The 20539-nt window shown below is 41.6% G+C and overlaps 1 protein-coding gene across 2 annotated transcripts; it reads left to right on the plus strand.

Moving 5' to 3' along the window:
• Positions 1-1950: 1950 nt before the first annotated feature.
• On the plus strand, positions 1951-20252 carry CASC3 (CASC3 exon junction complex subunit). Of its 2 annotated transcripts, none has more exons than XM_090257291.1 (14): positions 1951-2296; positions 2701-2728; positions 3075-3112; positions 12888-13046; positions 13136-13275; positions 14286-14462; positions 14609-15294; positions 17053-17117; positions 17383-17497; positions 17735-17833; positions 18063-18277; positions 18875-18997; positions 19174-19237; positions 20188-20252. In XM_090257291.1, exons 1-13 carry the CDS (start codon positions 2015-2017, stop codon positions 19195-19197), a joined length of 2151 nt encoding a protein of 716 aa, XP_090113417.1. In that variant the 5' UTR covers positions 1951-2014; the 3' UTR covers positions 19198-19237; positions 20188-20252. The 2 variants fall into 2 exon arrangements, with proteins under 2 accessions (XP_090113417.1, XP_090113416.1); XM_090257290.1 differs by having other exon boundaries at positions 20183-20245.
• The last annotated feature ends 287 nt before the right edge of the window (positions 20253-20539 follow it).

Genomic DNA, 20539 nt, shown 5'->3' on the forward strand with positions numbered 1-20539 from the left:
TCACAAAATAGAAAACCACACCATTTCCCCTTTTATTAAGGTACTCACTTCCATTTGTATAAGAGCACAATGAATGTTTCATCCCTCTTTCTCCTGTACTGTTCCTTGCACATAACTGGCAACTTTATAAAGAGATTATAGGATAGAATACTTGGTGCCTGGTCTCTAAATTAAAATCTCAAAGTTGAAAAGACCTGAGAGGTCACCTAGTCTGACCTCTAGTACATGATTTTCCCTGGAAACACATTCCAGACAAATGAAGTCCAGATTGTGCTTTAATACTTTTAGTCCCCTATACATATTTTTTCTAAGTGTTAGAAAATTCTTCCTTGTTGACAAAATTTAACTTCCTATAACTCAGACCCATGGGTTCTTGCTTTGCCTTCCAGAGTGATGAAAAAAGATCAAGTCCTTTTCTTCATAGTCCCCTGATGAGATTCTTGTGGCTATCTCAACTCTTTTCTTCATAGTACACATTCAGAGATTACACTTGTCCCTCAAAATAAAGGACTTTTGAGGGCCCTGGCCAGGCAGCTCAGTTAGAGCATTGTCCTGATTCACCAAAGTTGCAGGTATGATCCCTGGTCAGTGCACACAAGAATCAACCCAATGAATGCATAAATAAACAACAGATCAATGTTTCTTTCTCTTCCTCTCTCAAATCAATAAAAAATTTTTTAAAGGATTTTGAAATTTCTAGTTGTTTCTGGATGAGTGAACAGTTTGCTCATGTCCATTTAAAAACAACCCAGACCAAACAACTTCCTGAGAAAGTGGTAGAATATAATTTTTGTTATTTGGGCACTAAACTTGACAGCCCCTATTTGTGTCAACTTTGAGATCAATAAGACCCTCCAGGTTTTAAATATTAAATTATAGATCCTCCATTTTGAACTAGGGCAGTTGGTTTTTGGAGATGGGTTTACAAGTTGTCACGTTTGGCCACTTTTTAACCAGTTGAGATCTATTTGGATCCTAATTCTATCTCTGAAAGCATTCAGAATGCCTTCTAGTTTCATATTGCCTATAAATTTGATAAGCATAAGGATCCTCAACCATATATAATTTGTAAAAATACTACACACAACAGAATCCTGTGCTGTGAACAGTGATCTTTTCTCCGATATGTATATTATTAATGTGCGCCCTTGTAGTTGCAGCAATAACTTAGCTCACATATCTTGTCCTTATTACAGTCCAAAGAAAATACAGGGTAGGGCAAAAAAGTCGTTCATATGGAAAATAAAATACAAGAATAAACTTATGCGTACTCACAACCTGTAAACCTACTTTTGCCCCACCCTGTATACTGATTTTTTTTTTTTTTGCTGACAAATGCCAAAATCCAAGCATTCCCTCATCTGGTTAACAAGACAAAATTATGTCAGTATATTGAGCCAACACGGGTTCCTAATTATCTCTTCTAAAATCCTGGTAAGACTAGCATCATACCAGGCGGCATTTTTGGGAGAGGTGATACAGCTGGGGTGGGAAGGGCAGGGGAAATGCTGCAACACTTAAGTCCGCAGGCTTCACTGCAGACAGCTGGTTTTTCCTTCGCCCTTTAGCTTAAAATGGGACGGTGTGGCAAATCTGATGCAGCACGACATGAAGGGTTACCTTGGTTCGTGATTTTACCAAAAAAACAAATGCAGTAAAATGACTTGCTACAAACGTAGGCAGAAGACGAGAAATTAAAAAATAAAACCATGAAACAGTTCCAATGCCGCAGTGAATCTGTGACAGGTCGACGCCTTCCGCTCCGAAAGCCCAAAATGGCCGGGCGAAGAACCTAAGGACGCTGTCCAAACGCAGAACCCCTCGCCCGGAGCCTACCCAGGAAGTCAGGGAACGCGCTACGCCCCCTCGCGTAGCCGATGACGTAATCCCGCTCGTCTGCATACGTGCCGCAGGGCGCTAGACTCCTCTCCAGCCCCCTCTCTCCCGAAAAGCGAGGAAATCAGTGCCGGACGTGAAGCATGCTGGGAGTAGCTTTCTACCTTCCCGGCAGCCCATGCGACGGGAGTACGTAGGGAACTGGCTGGCTACGGCCGTTCTCCGTAAGATGGCGGACCGGCGGCGGCAGCGAGCTTCGCAGGATACAGAGGACGAAGAGTCTGGTGCTTCCGGCTCAGACAGCGGCGGTTCTCTGGCGCGGGGCGGCGGAGGCTGCAGCAGTAGCGCTGGAGGCAGCGGCAGCGGCTCTCTGCCTTCCCAGCGCGGAGGCCGACCTGGGGCCCTTCATCTGCGGCGGGTGGAGAGCGGGGGTGCCAGGAGCGCTGAAGAGTCTGAGTGTGTGAGTGCGCGCGGGCGGGGTGGGCCGAAGCAGGTGGCTTGCGGGCCTGGGGGCGTGGTGTATGTGATGATGGGAGGTTGAGAGTTGGCGGTAGATGCTGAGGGAGGAGGCATACTTATTGTGTTGGAATAGAGGGCAGTTACCCCGTGCAGTTTGCATCCGGAGCCCCAAGGGAAGAGGTGGGGTTGGGGGTTTCTAGGGGGAGTGCAGAACCGCTGCGGTTGAACAGCGAATCTTTATCCAGAAATTGAGGCTGGCGGTGAATAGATCGTACCTTCCTCGTATGCTGCTTTGTTCAAGATGTGCCATTCCTCATTTCCCGTTTTAACCATTTTGTGTTGAGTCTTTAGCTCTCCACCTTCTGGAAATCACAAAACTAACCCATGACTTCTCCTTTCCTTCAGGAGAGTGAAGATGGCATTGAGGGTGATGGTGAGTATCATCACAATGAGTTTTTTTTTTGCCCAAAAACTCAGGCCACCTCTTTACAGCAGCTGACATCCTCTCAGGCTGTTTTGGATTTGGGGGGAGGGTGCTGCAGATTTGACTCTTTGTAGCATAGTACTGAAGAGCATAAGTTTTAGCAGCATGATCTTAGGCACCTGTTTGATCCTGTTTCCCATCTGTAAATGGGGACTATAATTTTATCTATTTTATAGGTTGACGATGTCAGAATTAAATGAGAATTTTAGCCTGACCCACAGCAAGCAAGCAGTCAGAAAATGTAATTATAATAATTTGTTATATTTTTTCTTTCCATATTTCTGTTTTCTTTCAGCTGTTCTCTCGGATTATGAAAGTGCAGAAGACTCAGAAGTGAGTGTGATAGGTTCTTTTTTCCTTTGGCGTAGGTTAGAAAATGTATTTTATATATATATATATGTATTTTTTATTTTGAAAATGTATTTTAGAACCACGTATATGCCTGTGGTTCAAAAGTACCATGACCTACTTGTTACTCCTCTTCTTGTGTATTCTTCATTTATGCTTTTGAAAAACTGTTACAAAAGGTCTTGTTCAGTTACAGTGAGGGAAACTTGGTGTGAACCTCTTTAGGCCACACGCTTTCATCCTATCTGAAGAAAATAATATTGTAAATAAGAGAATGAGAACATCCTGAAGCCCTTTCCAGGGCGGGCACATGACAGATTATTTTATGGTAGTTAGATAGTTAAGCCAGCCAGTTGGGAATTTTTTTCTGAATGTATTAAAAGACCTTGGCAGGATTCTGAGTGGTTTATGTTAGAAACATCCCTCAGTTTATAGATGAGACTTTTCTCTCTATCTTTAGTTAAAAATTTCCCTGAGCCAAGCTTTTGTGAGCTTACTTGTTTTAATTGGTAAAACTACTTAGAGATGCCATCAGAATGGCTGTTTCTTGGGATTGTTGAATAGAGTCCTGAGTTCTGGATTTTGATTATGAGATTATATACAGGAGGAATTGGATTGTGGATTAAAGGTTCATTCTATAAGTTGTATAGAACTTATACAACTTATAAGTTGTCGCTACTTACTAGACTTTCCATTAAGATGCAACATTGAACACTAACAAAATTCCTAAATTTAGGATTCTTATGAGTAACGAGATTAGACAAACACTTAGGCAGTCATAGGAATTGAATAGGAATATCCTCTTGGAGGATAGGGTTAAGTAAGGTGTTAATTCCTGGGTGCAGAATGCATCTTCTGGCAGTCAGAAAAGAATAGATAGATTGAAGTTAGCCAGCAAACCATGTTCTAGGTTGAGGGACTAATAGGCATGAAAACCAGGGACAAGAGATCAACTATTTGGAAACTTGAAAGTAGTTTGCTGGTGCTGGAACATTGTTAGGACAGGAAGGATACCAGAAATAAAGGCAAATTATTGAAGGGGCTTACTTGTACATGCTCTGTGCTAAGAGTTGTGTAGGCACTGAATAAAAGAGAGACATGGTTCTTCCCTCATGGAATTTACATTTGGGATCAGAGGGGGAAAATAGGCAGTGAAGGAAATAATTACAATAATGTTTGGTAAGGGCATGATATTAGAAACATAAGGTGCTTTGGGAGCACATAGCATGGGCAACTAACTGAGCTTAGGGTGTTTGGAAATGCTTAGAGGATGGGATGTTAAAATAAGAAACCTGAGTATGAGTAGGAGATAGCCAGGCATAGTTTTCTAAGCAGAGGGAAGGAACAGTGTCTAGGGAGAAGGTTTAGAAGGGATGGACTACATGATGAGTGGGGGGATGTGAAAATTTTAGTATGACTGGTAGTAAGTGATAAGTCTGTATCCAAATCTTTTTCTTTTTTTTAAGTTTTATTTTGTTTGAGTCACTGTGAATTTCATTTTTTAATTGATCTTTAGAGAGATAAGAAGGAAGGGAGAGGGAAGGGAGAAACATTGATATGTTGTTCCACTTGTTTATTGCATTCATTGGTTGACTCTTGTATGTGCCCCGACTGGGGATTGAACCCGCAACCTTGGTGTATCAGGATGATGCTCCAACCAACTCAGCTACCTGACCAGGGCCCAAATCTTAATTTATTCTAAGGAAGTGAAAAATATAACAAGGCTTTAAACACGAATGATATATGTTTAGACTTAAATTTTATAGCAGTATTTGTTAGATCCAATGAATACCTGTATCGGAAAATCTAGTTGACCCAGTCCTACTGAAACAGAATCTTGCAGAGGGAGGAAAGACTCAGACCTTTATACAATATTTTAACAAGATTCCAGGTTTATGCTTATGCACAGTAACATTTGAGAATTATTTTTATAAGAGTTGTTTTTATCTGCAATGAAGGGAGTTGATCTGGGGGGAACAAGGTCGGAGACAGAAAAGCTAGTTAAGAAAACTTGTGGAAGTCTAGGCAAGCAGCAAGTGTGACTTGGAGTGTAATGGTGGCAGTGGAAATAGAAGTGGACAGAACTCAGAGTTATTTACATTATGGAATTGATAGAATGTAGTGATTGATGAAATGGCTTATTTTTCTCTGAAGTCGGTGGTGAGGTTATCTGCAAAGAGTACAAAGGATATGAGAGATTTTGGGGTGAAAGGTGGTGCAGTAGTCACTAGAGAATGGAAACATTGGAAAGGCTGCCAGGCAGTGTGGAGTGTTCAGTGGAGTATGGCGATTTCGAATTTATAGCAATTCACCATTCTGTATGTGAGTGAGTTTGAGTGTTATCCTAACAGGAAAGAAAGACTACTGAAGGTTTAAGTGTGAAGGGTGAATTGCAGATGAAGCAGGACTGGGGGCAGAGAGAACTGTTAAGAGGTTGTTAGGACAGTCCAAGGAACATGATGGTATCCTAAAGAAGGGACATGACAGTGGGACTGCCAAACTGTAGACAGATTGGAGAGAGATTTAAATGGCATTAACAACTTCTTGACTGGTTGAATGTGAAACCTTAATTAAGAAGGAGTTAGAGGGATGCCCAGCTTAATGAATGGTGGTATTGGCTAAGAATGGGACCATAGGAGGAGGTTTCAGAAGGGACAGTGGTCAGTTAAGTTTTGGATGTTTTGAGATTGAGGAACCTGGGGTAGATACCAGCCGAATGTGGTTATTTAAATTAATAGGTATATTTTATGTACTCATTATCCACATAGGGCTAGTGGCTGCTAAATCGGACAACACGGATAAAAAAATTTTCATCATAGAAAACCCAATGGGATAGTGCTGGTCTAGATTCAAGAGAAAAAATTTGTTATCCTGACTTTCCTGGTAACCTGTTACATGCTTGCATTTCTTTTTGGTTACTAACTATATACTTTGATTGCTAACTATATATTCACAGATATGAGATGTGCTGCTCTACAGTATGTCATGGAACGCCTAAATATTCTTTGTCTTCAATATTTAACCCTTTCTTTCTAGTCATTTTTATACTTTCATTTCCTTTTGATTTTTTAAATTGATTTTAGAGAGTAAAAGAGTGAAAGAGAAACATTGATTGTTGTTGCACTTATTTGTGCATTCTTTGATTCTTGTATGTATCCTGACAAGGGATCGAACCTGCAGCCTTGGCATATTGGGATGACACTGACCAGTTGGGCTACCTTGCAAAGGCTCTTTTTGATTTTTAAAGTATTTTCTTTTCACTTTTTATTTCTCTTATGGCATTATTGGGTTTATTAACTTTTGTATTCCTTCTAAATAGACTGAACTTTTTTTTCTTTAATTTTCAGTGCTTTCCTGAGTTTTCATTTCATTTTTGAGTTTTTCTAATTCTGACCATTCTTTTATGCTTTATATAATTTTCTTAATGTCTTTTAGCTCATTTTGAAATAGAAGTTTTAATTTTGATATATGTGCATGCCTTTCTGGCATGCTTTTATTGTCTGTAAGAATGCTATTCTTTTTTTTCCTGATGATTATTTTATAAGGGATTTGACTTCTATATTCTGTTGTTTTTAATGTAAGATTAATTTTTTTGATCTCTTAGGAGTGGCTCCTAACTTTACAGAGCTCACTTTTTGTTATTTTCCTGTAGCATTAAAAAATACACAATGACTTGCTTTTTGAGATTTCCTGCTTTTATTCCTCTAACTTGTTTTGGTACTTCTCTTTCCTTCATTTTTTATTTTTTTCTTACTCCACCAGAGGACATGCTTATTTATTTTTAGAGAGAGGGGAAGGGAGGTAGAGAAACATTTACGCGAGAGAAACATCGTTGCCTTTTGTATGCGCCCTAACCAGAATTTGAACCTATGACTTTTCAGTTTATGGGGATGACTCTCCAACCAACTGAGCCACACCAGCTAGTGCTCTTTTTAAAAAAAATGTTTGATTTTAGAGAGAGGAAGGGAAGGAGAGAGCAACATTGATTTGTTATTCCATTTATCCATGCATTTATATTGGTTGATTCTTGTATGTACCCTGACAGGGGATTGAACCCAGAACCTTGGCATATCAGGACCATGCTCTAACCAACTAAGCTACCTGGCCAGGACCTCCTTCGTTTCTTTTATCCCTCTTCTGCTTGATATGATTCTCCTCTCAACAGTTTCTCTTCAGTGTGGGGCCCTATCCTAGAAAGGAGCCCCGGTAGCCAGGTGAATTTCAAGGTTTAGGGGGATTAGACTGCTCTAGCCCCAGTAATACCTTATGGCAGGATCTTTATACTTATATGCTACCAAAGACAGTAAAATCTCTCCTAGTTTCAACTGTTCTCAGTTTTGCTTTCCATTGAATACCTGTTGATTATTTCAGGGTTCTCCTATTCTCAGATTCATTTACTTCTTTCCCCTTTCTCTGGCACTAACACCAATCTGATGCAGGTCTTGTGGTTGTTGGTGCTTTGTTCTTATGTGCATATATTTTGGGGTGTTGGGGATACCTTGTAACCTGGTTTTGTTGTAAATGTCAGAAGGGTTTTTATTTGCTAGTAGAGGCTCTCATTTCATGTGGAGATTTAAAGTGATCAAAAACTTTGCTGCCATTTTCCCAAACTCCTTTAAGAAAAAAAACATTAAAAAAATTTTTTTAAGCCCTGGCTGCTGTGGCTCAGTGGATTGAGCGTCGGCCTGCGAGCCAAGTGTTGCTGGTTCGATTCCCAGTCAGGGCACATGACTAGGTTGCATGTTAGGTCCCCAGTTGGGGGCACAAGTGAGAGGCAACCACACAGTGATGTTTCTCTCCCTCTCTTTCTCCTTTCCCCTCTCTCTAATAAAATAAAATAAAATAAAATAAATAAATTATTTAAAAAAAATTTTCTTTTTTAAATTTATTGTCCTGACCAGTCTGGCTCAGTTGGTTGGGCGTCATCCCACAAAGCGAAAGGTCACTGGTTAGATTCCTAGTCAGGGCACATGCCTAGGTTGCAGGTACAGTAAGAGAGGCAACAGATGGGTAGTTCTCTCTCACATTGATGTTTCTCTCCCACTCTCTCTCCCTCCCCCCCCTCTAAAAATATATAAATAAAATTAAAAAATTGATTTTAGAGAGAGAGAAACCTCAATTTGTTGTTCCACTTATTTATGCTTTCATTGATTGACTCTTATGTGTCAGTCAGTTGAACCTGACTAGAGATTGAACCTGCAGTGTATGAGGACATTGCTCTAACATAGCAGTACTAGGTGTCGACGTTTTATGAGAGTTTATTTGAGCCAAACTGGCGACATATGCCAAGGGGCAAGATCTCAAATGCTGCTTTTATGCATTTGAAGTTAAGAAGGGAATGTAAGGAAGATCACATGGGGGTGGGGAGAAAAAGCAAGGCATGGATTAGATTACAGGATAGTTAACAAGATTAAGTGCTCTTTTGAAGTTGCATATTCAAAAGTGTATTAACCTAGATGCACAGAAGTAATGGCCAGGGCTTACTTTAGGCAAAGATAAACCTTTTACTGAAGAAGTTATAGACCTGAGCTGTGACTACCCACCATGATCTGCCATTAGGAATTGGTGATCAGTTCACCCTGTGAGGTTACTTTCCATAGAACCCCCTTTTTCATCCACACAGGTAAGACTGGTCTGGAGTATGGGCATGGAAATGGATGCCTGAAGTGGAGGGGAAGACTGTGAACTCATTGCTAAAGTCTTCAAATGAATGACAGGGTGGGCCCAGGCAGGGCCATACAGGTATAGCCAGGTGATAGGAGCCCCAGAGGAGCAGGAGTTTAAAATGAGGCTGGAGGAGTTGAATCTGGAAGAGACATTGAAACCAAGGAAGACACCAACTCCACCCTTCAACTCTGAAATATGTGGGGAGCAGAATAATGGGCTAAAACCTCTACAGGGAGAATTCTGCTAGGGAAGCAGTTGTTTCAGGGGAGAGTTAGGCTTTAGAGTTGGGAACAGTGTGCACTGAAGTGGTGGAATCAGCAGTAGGGGACTTAAGTGTCTGGAAAAGGGTTGTGATGTTAGCACTCAGCCAAACTGTGTGGAGACCCTAAGGTAGCACTTTTTAAAAAAAATTCTCACCCAAAGATATGTTTATTGATTAGAGAGAGAGAGATTGAGGATTGACCAGCAACCTTTTGGTGTATGAGATTACACTCCATCCAACTGAACTGTCTAGTCAGGGCTGGTGTAGCACTTAGGCTTCAGTTAGACCAGACTTTGACTCTTAATTTGGAGTATCCTTAGCACTATGCCATTTCTATCTTTCTTTCCTGTCCTGGAAACAAAATTAGTTTCTCATTGGAATAAAAGAGTTGCCTCATTTGACATTTTACCACAGGCTAGAGGAGGTGGAGCATAAAAACAAAGTTCCCTCATTAATTGTGCTGACACTACTTTAAGGTGTTTGAATCAGTCAGGGGGTGTGTGGGTGTGATGAATTAAGGTCACATACACACACCAAGCAATAGTCTTGCAATTTCTGCTTCAGAACTTGCAGGAAACAGAGGATCAAGGAAAGAACTAAATGATTACCACTCACCTATCCCCATCTCAAGAGGAGGGAAAACTTCTTAGGACTGAGGCAAAATGAGAAGAATCAAGGGTATTTGGTTATTAAAAAGTTTCGGGTAAAAGCTTGATTCTCATAGTGTGTATGGAGTCAAACAGTCTTCCTCAGTTCTGTGGGTTTTATACCAGTATCATCTTTCTGAGAATCTAACCCAAAACACTTAAAGACCAAAATACCCAGATGCTGAAAGGGGAAAAATGGGGAAGAGGAATTAATTGGCTTATCTGGACTAATCAGGCCCACTCAGGTCTATTTGAAGAAAGGGCAGAAACTTAGAGCTGCCTGTGTCATCAGGAATCTCACTGTGTGTCTCTGATCAGATTCCTGAGGCAAGCCTGGGTCTGGAGTTACAAAAAGGTCTGGCTCAGGTCAAGTGTCAAACCCAGTAGGAGAAAAAGAGCAGTTATGCACATACTTAATAGGTGGCAGAAGTGTCTTAGTACCCTGACATGTTAACCCAGTGATGGGGACTAGACCGTGTTCCCTTGAATTCATTTCTTTGTGTTCTCACATGTCTCTAAGCCTACCTCCCTAGCCTATAGCTCTGCCTTAGGTACAAATCCTGGGAGGAGAAGATGATGAGAGTAACTCTCATCTTAGCTTGAGCCTTAGCTGCCCCTTTCCCCTGCCTAGAATTAGCCACACCCCTATTACCTGAGCCTTTCTAGTGGCCCCTATTTAGAGGATGGCCTAAGGACCCTCCTTTGTGTGGACAGACCCTCCCCTCCACTTTCTCTGTCACAAGCAGTATTATAGGGGAAAAGATGAGAGGAGAGAGAGCACCTGGGCTTTTAAATTTTTTTCTAAGATGGAATTTTTAACTTGTTTTCTAAGGTTTCCCAAGTCAAAATTTTATGAGTATGTAATTTTGGACAGAGTTGTTTGTTAGGGGGATCTCATGCTGCAGAAAATTTAGTATTCATATCAGACATCAAAAACGTAAGCCACTATTTTCCAACTTTAGGATAATAGTGCCTTGGGAAATCAGTTTGCAAATCCACTAGCTCAGCTCTTATTATCTGTAAACTAAATATGCATCTCTAATCTTTATATACTACTATTTTAAGTATATAAAAATTAATAGCCCTGGCAGGTGTGGCTCAGTGGATGAAGCGCTGGCCTGTGAACCAAGGGGTCGCTGGTTCGATTCCCAGTCAGGTCACATGTCTGGGTTGCTGGCCAGGTCCATGGCTGAGGGAGCGCAAGAGGCAACCACACATTGATGTTTCTGCCCTTCTCTTTCTCTTTCCCTTCCCTCCTCTCTAAAAATAAATAAATAAAATATTTTTAAAAAGTTAATAAAATATAAATTTATTATTGAATACAGTATTTCCTCACTTATCGCGAATATTACACTTAGACACCCCCCGCGTGAAGTAGGAACCTTACATTTATTCTACACTCTTAAACGTATGTAACTTTAACAACGTACACAGTACCGAAAAATCCGCGATAAATAATTAAATATAATATTTTTAAAAATCCCGCAATACAGTGAGGCCGCGATAAGTGAACCGCGACATAGAGAGGGACTACTGTATATAGTAGTTGTTTGTCATTATATGTTTTCTTAGTGGAAACTACTCTGTCTCATAGGGATCCATGAACATTTTAGATCCTAAAAAGGAATTCACACAATCTAAAATGTTGGGAATCTGTTCTAGGCCTTTTTTTAAAATATATTTGATTATGTTGCTACAGTTGTCCCAGGTTTTTCCCCTTTGCCCCCCTCTGCCTGGTACCTCCCTTCCTTCCAGTAATCACTCGTCTCTCAGATCTTATCTGTGGGTTGTGCATGTAAGTTCTTTGGCTTCTGCCTTTCCTATGCTTTATTATTTTTTTAAATTATTTATTTATTTGTTTTTATTTTAGAGAGGGGAAAAGGAGAAAGAGAGGGAGAGAAACATCACTCTGGTTGCCTCTTGCGCCCCCAACTGGGGACCTGACATGCAGCCTAGTCATGTGCCCTGACTGGGAATTGAACCAGCGACACTTGGCTTGCAGGCCGACACACAGTCCACTGAGCCACAGCAGCTAGGGCTCCTATGCTTTAAAAAAAATTGTTTTTAAAGATATCTAACCATATATTCAACTTTATTTATTTAAACATATTTTAATTTTATTCTATTTATTTATTTTTAGAGAGAGGGGAAAGGAATAAGAGAGGGAGAGAAACATCAATGTGTGGTTACATCTCCCGCGCCCCCAACTGGGGACCTGGCGTGCAACCTAGGCATGTGCCCTGATTGGGAATCAAACCAGCGAGACTGGGTTCGCAAGCCGACATTCAATCCACTGAGCCACAGCAGCCAGGATTCCTATGCTGTTTTTAACATCCCCCTGTCTATTTTGTTCCTACCGATTTTACGCTTCCTAATCCCTGCACCATTTCCCCATTTCTCCCTCTTCCCCCTCCCAGCTGATAACCCTCCAAATGATCTCCATACCTGTGATTCTGTTGATGTTCTGGTTGCTTAGTTTGTTTTTGTTTTGTGTTTTAGATTCAATTGTTGATAGTTGTGAATTTGTCAGTTCTAAGCCATTTTGAGATGAGAGAATTCACAACTTGAGTTACAGTATAGTTATGAGACACTGCATGTTTAAGAGACAATTCATGGACAGGAGAGAAGTTATCAACAAAGATTAAGCTCCTTCTTTATGCTAGGCACTTTACTGTCTCCCATCCATATTCCCTGGGCTCCTTCCTCAGAGGCTGTCACTATTACCATTTGATTATGTATTTTCCTGGAAAGCTTATATGGATCTATATAAGCAAATGTATATGTGAATATATTTGATGTGATTTTAACAGTGCCCATACCCTTTAGAAATTTTAGTAAGAACATTTAGTAAGAATATCTTCTAGAAAATTTAGTAAGAATATTGATATGTTTCCCCCCCCCCCCCTTTTTTTTTTGTCTTCTGTCTTTTGTTGACTCTAGAGACAGGGGAAGAGAGGGAGAGAAACATCAATCGGTTACCTCTTGCACATGCCCCAATTGGGGACTGAACCTGCAACCTTTTGGTTTGTGGGATAACATCCAACCTACTGAGCCACACCAGCCAGGGCAATATATTTGCTTTTAATTCTTAAGTTTGTTAGAAAATGTTTTCCTAAAGAAGAGAAAATTTAAAAATGCACTTTTCAGATCTTATCTCCATAGCTGACAGGGAAACTTTTTACAGGGTGAAGAAGGGGAATACAGTGAAGAAGAAAACTCCAAAGTGGAGCTGAAATCAGAAGCCAATGATGCGGCTAATTCTTCAGCAAAAGAAGAGAAGGGAGAAGAAAAGCCTGATTCCAAAGGCACTGTGACGGGAGAGAGGCAAAGTGGGGATGGACAGGTCAGTACCCACCAAAGGCCTCCATTGTGGGGCTGGAAAAGGGACTCTCAACTTTGGAGGGAGTAAGGAGCCTTTTGTCTGTCCTTCAGGAGAGCACAGAGCCTGTGGAGAACAAAGTACCCAAGCATCTGGATGATGATGAAGATCGGAAGAACCCAGCGTACATACCCAGGAAAGGACTCTTCTTTGAGCATGATCTTCGAGGGCAAACTCAGGAGGAGGAAGTCAGGTAACAGCCACTTGCTGCAATTATTTAGTATGTATTTAGTGTTTATTGTATGCTAGGTACTTTTCTAAGTGCCTTACCTGTATTATTTTGCTTACCACTCACAACATTTTTTTTTAAAGGTTTTTATTTATATATTTTTAGAGAGAGGGAGAGAAACATTGTGTGTGAGAGGAACATCAATCTGTTGCCTCTCGCATGCCCCCAACTGGGGACCTGGCCCACAACCCATGCATGTGCCCTGACTGGGGATTGAACTGGCAGCCTTTCGGTCTGCAGGCCAATACTCAGTCCACTGAGCCGCACCAGCCAGGGCCACTCACAACATTTTTAAGGTTCGTATTACCTCTTACACAAATGAGGGAAGTGAGGCTCAGAATATTTGGTGACTCTTGGTGCAGCAGCTAGGAGCCACACCTACACTTTCGCTGCCTTTTTTTTTTTTTTTTTACAAAGTGCTTTTTTTAAAAAAATTAATTAATTTGTTTATATATTTTTATAGTGAGGGGAAAGGAGAAAGAGAGGGAGAGAAACATCACTGTGTGGGTGTCTGTCACTTGCGCCCCCAGCTGGGGACCTGACGCACAACCTAGTCATGTGCCCTGACTGGGAATCGAACCAGCGACACTTGGCTCGCAGACCGATGCTCAATCCACTGAGCCACAGCAGCCAATGGCTCTCTGCTGCCTTTCTTAATCTGAGGCTCAAGGCCTCTGGGATATGAAGTACCTGCATAGGCTGCCTTATAGGAGAGAAATGTTTTCAAGGTGCTGAGTAGCTTGAAGTGAAATCTTTCCTTATTTCTATTCTTGTTGCATTTGAGCCCAGCAGGCCTTGAAGTGTTATGATTCATTCTTGCTTTTGGGAGACCTGTTTTGTGTAATCTATCAGGGAAGATGGAGAGAGGTTCCTACGTGAAGTTCCTTCTGTTTCCCTGCCAACACTGTTTGTTTCATAAACATCTTCACTTGACAGATTCTGCCAACTTAAGACACTTTTCTGGTTTTATCCAGACCCAAAGGGCGGCAGCGAAAGCTTTGGAAAGATGAGGGTCGCTGGGAGCATGACAAGTTCCGAGAAGATGAACAGGCCCCAAAGTCCCGACAGGAGCTCATTGCTCTTTATGGATATGACATTCGTTCAGCTCACAATCCTGATGACATCAAACCCCGAAGAATCCGGAAATCCAGGTGAGGAAATCTGGGAACTAGACTATTGGTATTTTAGAACAACTCTGCTTTTTAAAATACCAATCCAGTAAGTAATTGAATGGGTGAGGAATATGGGAAGTCTTCCTGGCCCTTAGTTTAAGATGTTTTATATTCCATTTATTCAGGTTTGGGAGTCCTCCACAAAGAGATCCAAACTGGACTGGTGAGCGACCAAACAAGCCTTATCGCCACCAGGGTCCTGGGGGTACCCTACCACCAAGGACATTTATCAACAGGAAAGCTGCAGGTACTGGCCGCATGTCTGCTCCCAGGAATTACTCTCGATCTGGGGGCTTCAAGGAAGGTCGTGCTGGATTTAGGCCTATGGAGGCTGGTGGGCAGCATGGTGGCCGATCTGGTGAGACTGTTAAACATGAGAGTAGTTACCGTTCACGGCGCCTGGAGCAGACTCCTGTGCGGGACCCATCTCCAGAAGCAGATGCTCAAGTGCTTGGCAGTCCTGAGAAGGAAGAGGCAGCCTCAGAGATACCAGCTCCTGCTCCTGACACTGCACCACCGCCCCCTGACAGGCCTGTTGAGAAGAAATCCTATTCCCGGGCCAGAAGAACGAGAATCAAAGCTGGAGATGCAGTCAAGGTTGCAGAGGAGGTGCCCCCTCCACCTGAAGGGCTGACCCCAGCACCTCAAGTCCCAGAAACTACTCCTCCTCCACCTACTAAGACTGGCAGCTGGGAGGCTCCAGTGGATTCTACTACAGGTGGACTTGAGCAAGACGTGGCACAACTAAGCATAACAGAACAGAATTGGAATCCAGGGCAACCTTCATTTCTGCAACCACGTGAACTTCGGGGTAGGTACCTTAGGCTTAGTAACTAGATTTTTTTACTTTGCATCATTGGGTTTGGGAGGATGGGACTTACGTCTCTCAGGGATGTGGTATCTGACAAAAAAAAAAAACAGATGGCTTCCTAGGTATATTCCCCCAAGGACCTCAGAACAGTTTGATCTGTTACCTAAGACTACCCTACTAGTTTGCCTACTATTCACTGGTTAGTCATCAGTAATGAGCTCCTGGGTACAGGATCCGTTTTTATGCTCTGTAGAAAAGTGGAAGAAGATGAAGGCAGGGTTTTTATTATTTGAGCTAATCGTTAAAGTTTGAAGACGGAAACTTACTCATTTGAATTTGGGTGAGAATCTTTGAATCTCTTTGAAAGAAAAATCTTTCTAATTTTCTTATTTTTCTAGAGCCAGGTGGCCCAAAAGAACTTTGTGTAATGATGGTGCTTTTGAATACTTGTAATGCGACCAGGGTGTCTTGAGTAACTGAGCTTTTCATTTCATTTATTTATTTAAAAGATTTTATTTATTGGCCCTAGCTGGTGTGGCTCAGTGGATTGAGCACCAGCCTGCAAACCAAAGGGCTGCTGGTTTGATTCCCAGTCACGGCACATGCCTGGGTTGTAGTCCAGGTCCCTGGTTGGGGGTGCGCAAGAGGCAACCACACATAGATGTTTCTCTCCCTCTCTTTCTGTCTCCTTCCCCTTCTCTCTAAAAATAAATAAAATAAAATAAAAAATTTTATTTGTTTATTTTTTAGAGAGAGGGGAAGGGAGGGAGAAAGAGAGGCAGTTGCTTCTCATACACCCTCAGCTGGGGACCTGGTCTGCAACCCAGGCATGTGCTCTGACTGGGAATTGAACTGGTGACTTTTTGGTTTGCAGGTTGGTGCTCTATGCACTGAGTCACACTAGCCAGGGCTGAACTTTTCATTTTAAATAATTGAAATTTAAATAGCCACATGTGGCTAATGGATATCATATTGAACAGCGTAGTTCTAGACTCTAGGACCTATCTACCATCCATTTTGCCTATCCTTTGTCTTCCTACCAGATAGATAAAAGGATCTTTTCCTTAGTTTTTGAAATCTCATTTGAACTTAAAGGTTGGAAATCTTCACATAGACTGGGAGTTTCAGCATCCTTCTCTGGTGTGCATGTTTTCTGAACTGCAAAAACCAGTATAGCCCAAACTGGACCTGGAGTTGCTCTTTGGATTGAGGAGTATGTATACCCTTCTAGTGATATCTTCTTATCATTGGAAGACAGCCTATAGAATGTAATTTTGTTGTTGTTCTGAGTCATTTTCAGCTAGAAGGGAATCTTCCCAAACTTCAAGGCCAGACCTCCGTGGCCAGAAATAATCAGGTAGATTTACAGAACATCCCTCAGTGTCTAGTTGTTGCTCAGAAATGTTTGGGCTGAGATATTTTACTCTGTGTTTGGTAATGTAATGTGCTAATTGTGACCTACCGGGGATTCTGTACAGGGAAACATTTGGTGCACAAAATTTGAACTTGTATTTTCTCCTTGAAGTAATGTTTTTTCATGTTCAGAGGCTTTATTTATGTACTAAGGTGATGGGCAGTGGGGGCAGAGTTGCACGTGGTGACATTGACAGGGAGCAGAGGTAGTTAAAAAGGGATTTTGTTAGTTTAAAACCAGAAAGCAATTTACCGCGTTGGATTCTTCAGCCTGTCGTTTTCTTGATGGTATCTTTGAGTCTCACATCTCTGCTCTGCAGCAGTGACTTTTTTGGTTTATTACAGGAATGCACAACCACATACACATGGGAGCAGGACCTCCAGCTCAGTTTAACCGGATTGAAGAAATGGTACAGAAGGGGAAAGGGGGTAGATGGAGGATGGGGCTGCATGTAATAGCTTTTTAAATCAGTTTTCCCATCAATTACTCATGTTTTATTTCATTTGGGTCTCAGAAATGCTTAGGGTTTAGGTTCAAATCTTAATGTTTTTCACTGAATTTTCAATTTATTTTGCAAACATTTTTAAATACATGTCATGTACAAAATCCCACCTAAAGGAGGGTGGGGACTTGCGTGAGAGTCAGCCATCTGGAAGTCTTGTTCTTTATTTCAGGGTGTACAGGGTGGGCGAGCCAAACGCTATTCATCACAGCGGCAGAGACCTGTGCCAGAGCCCCCTGCCCCTCCTATGCATATCAGTATCATGGAGGGACATTACTATGATCCACGTGAGTTTTTTTCTTATAGTTTGGAGTACCTTTTTTGGCACTTTGAAGCAAGCTAAGAAACCAGCCTCCTACCTCCTGAATTTCCATTCTGACCTCTCACAGTGGTTACTGTCTGGTGGTGGTTTTCTTCACATGGAAAATTGAGAACATCTCTTAAAGGGTTTGGAGGATGGGGAGATTTGTCCATGTGATATGATAAATGAGAATTTATGAGAGTCCCAATGTGATATCTTACAGTGCAGTTCCAGGGACCAATCTATACGCATGGTGACAGCCCTGCCCCACTTCCTCCTCAGGGCATGATTGTGCAGCCAGAAATGCACCTTTCCCACCCAGGTAAGCATTGTACCCCTCCTTGTATGCCTCCAATACATGAGTAGGTTTGTTGGGGCCTATACAAACTCCATTCTGCTGATCTCTGTGCTGCTTGCTTAGGAGACTGGCTCCTTTGGCAACCTGGGCAACAAACCTAGTGGGTCCATCCCCGAAGACTTATCCTGAGCCTGTTTATGCTGGAAATGGTGATATTTTCTATTTCAATTTCTGTTTTCCTCTCCTTATTCAGGTTTACATCCCCATCAGACACCAGCACCTCTGCCCAATCCAGGCCTCTATCCCCCACCAGTTTCCATGTCTCCAGGACAGCCGCCACCCCAGCAGTTGCTTGCTCCTACTTACTTCTCTGCTCCAGGTGTAATGAACTTTGCTAATCCCAGTTACCCTTATGCTCCAGGGGCACTGCCTCCCCCACCACCTCCTCATCTATATCCTAATACACAGGTGAGATTGCTAACGAGCAGATTTTTATAGGTGCACGTCCTTGAAATCAGACAGGAATGTGGTATGGGGAGAAAGCTCAAGAAATCTGAGAGAACATTTCAGTGCCATTGATTTGTATGTGGCTCCAGGACGCCTCTTGGTGGTCAGGATCTGGAAATGCAGCTTATGTAATGCCCATTATCTACTCTTCCATTTCTTTAATGGTGTTTCACTTAAGTGTTTAGTGTGTCTTAGGTGGCCATTTGATCAACTGCCCTGTTTGCCAGTCCTACTTCTCCCTCTGCTGCTTAACTCCCAGTAGGTTGAAATTATCTGGTATTTAGAGTGCCACCACTGAGTTCAGCCTCTTCCATTTGCCAGCTGATGATAGGAATTAGAGAAAACCGGGCAGTACTTTAAAGAAGTAGGAACTGGAGCATAACTGGGACATACTAAGACAGAAATGAATAATCATTTTATTTTTAAGGAGGGCAACTTAGAGATTTAAAAAATTATAAATTCCCCAGTACTTTTATTTTTGTACCTGAGTAATGTTTTCTGTTCATCACAGTTTGGATTAATTCCTAACTTTCAGTACTGTCTTATTGGGATATGCAGGCCCCATCACAGGTATATGGAGGAGTGACTTACTACAACCCCGCCCAGCAGCAGGTCCAGCCAAAGCCCTCCCCACCCCGGAGGACTCCTCAGCCAGTCAGCATCAAACCCCCGCCACCTGAGGTATGAGAGCTTCTTCCCATACTTTAGGGCACACCCTACATCAGTGGGCTTTCTTTTTCTTCAGAAGATTTTTTCTTATGTTCTAGGTGTGTTTTTATGGAACACAGTCATCCTTTTTATTTATTTATTATTATTTTTTAATGACCTGATAACAAACTCTTGCTTTATTATTTTAGGTTGTAAGCAGAGGTTCCAGTTAATACGAGTTTCTGAATATTTTAAAACTAACATGATATAAAAGTAAGTGTACAACTTACTATGCCTCTTACAGTATTTTTAAAACTCATGCTCATGCGTACTTGTTTAACAATCGCCTGATTAATGCTTTATGTTGTAATCATGGGTTATCTTGGAGGGAGGGCGTTGTAAAGCATTCCCCAGATTTGCCAGTTCCTTTGTTTTGCAATTGCCTTGTGCAGGATTGAAGTAGAAACCATTGTTAGCTTGACAGAATTTCATTTGGAAAGCTGCAAGGAAAAAATATAGGAGGGTATTTTTTTCTAAAGAAAAAGGAAACCTAAACTTGAGGTATTAGTGCAGACGTAACACGGATGGACCTAGAGGGTATTATGCTAAGTGAAATAAGTCAATCAGAAAAAGACAAATACCATATGATTTCACTTACATGTGGAATCTGAAGAACAAAATAAATGAACAAACAAAATTGAAACAGACTCATAGATACAGAGAACAGACTCAGGTTTGCCAGAGGGAAGAGGGGCTTGGGAGACTGGGTGAAAAACGTCAAGGGGTTAACAAGTACAAATTGGTAGTTACAGAATAGTTACGGGGAATATAAAGTACAGCATAGGGAATATAGTCACTGCTATCGTAATAACTAAGTATGGTGCCAGGTGGGTACTGGAAATATCGGGGGAACGCTATATAAAGCATATGATTATTTAGCCACTTTGCTGAACCCTGAAACAATCAATGCAAAATAATATTGAATGTAAGCTGTAATTGAAAAAAAAAATTGTGTGTTAAATATTTTTGAAAAAAATAAATAAATTTGAGGTTTTACAGCAGAGCCAATGAGGAGAAAAACCGTGGGGGTTTTGTTTTTTTTAGGGACATTACTTTAAAACACATTATTTAGAATGTGGCTTTTTGAAAACAACTTGTAAATACCCAGAAGGTCCACTAACACTGTGGTGGTTCTTCCCTTTTCCCCACCCCTGTCAGAACAGGAGAGGTGAGAACCCAAGAAAGAAGAAAAATACAACTGGCTTTTTGCTACCAGGAGGGTTTCAAAGACAGAGGGTGGCTCCTACCAGTAAGCAGCTGAATGAAGAGGACCCTTGCCTTCCTCTGAGGATAAGCTCTGTTAAAGAGATGGGGAAACAAATGGACTTCCTCCCATTTCCACTCCTTACTTGAGTTATCTGTGCTCAGAGGAGCAGAGATCCAGATAGCCCAGACTTCTGAGTCTACATCGAGAAGCCCAGGTTTTTGGCTCTTCTTCACTTTGTCCTGGGAAGCTGTCTTTTCCTGGGGAAGCTCCTTCCTATTTGTTTTGCTCCTTCCTGTTTGTTTTGTTTT

The sequence above is a fragment of the Furipterus horrens genome, unplaced genomic scaffold (genome assembly GCF_987537825.1).
Source record: "Furipterus horrens unplaced genomic scaffold, mFurHor1.1.pri manual_scaffold_11, whole genome shotgun sequence".
NCBI lineage: Eukaryota > Metazoa > Chordata > Mammalia > Chiroptera > Furipteridae > Furipterus > Furipterus horrens.

Bases quoted from the DNA above. Each gene is read 5' to 3' on its own strand.
- CASC3 (XM_090257291.1), top strand. From the start codon at position 2,015: ATGCGACGGGAGTACGTAGGGAACTGGCTGGCTACGGCCGTTCTCCGT. The intron at 2,729-3,074 runs GTGAGTATCATC...GTTTTCTTTCAG, and splicing joins AGATGGCATTGAGGGTGATG to CTGTTCTCTCGGATTATGAA. The intron at 13,047-13,135 runs GTCAGTACCCAC...TCTGTCCTTCAG, and splicing joins GGCAAAGTGGGGATGGACAG to GAGAGCACAGAGCCTGTGGA.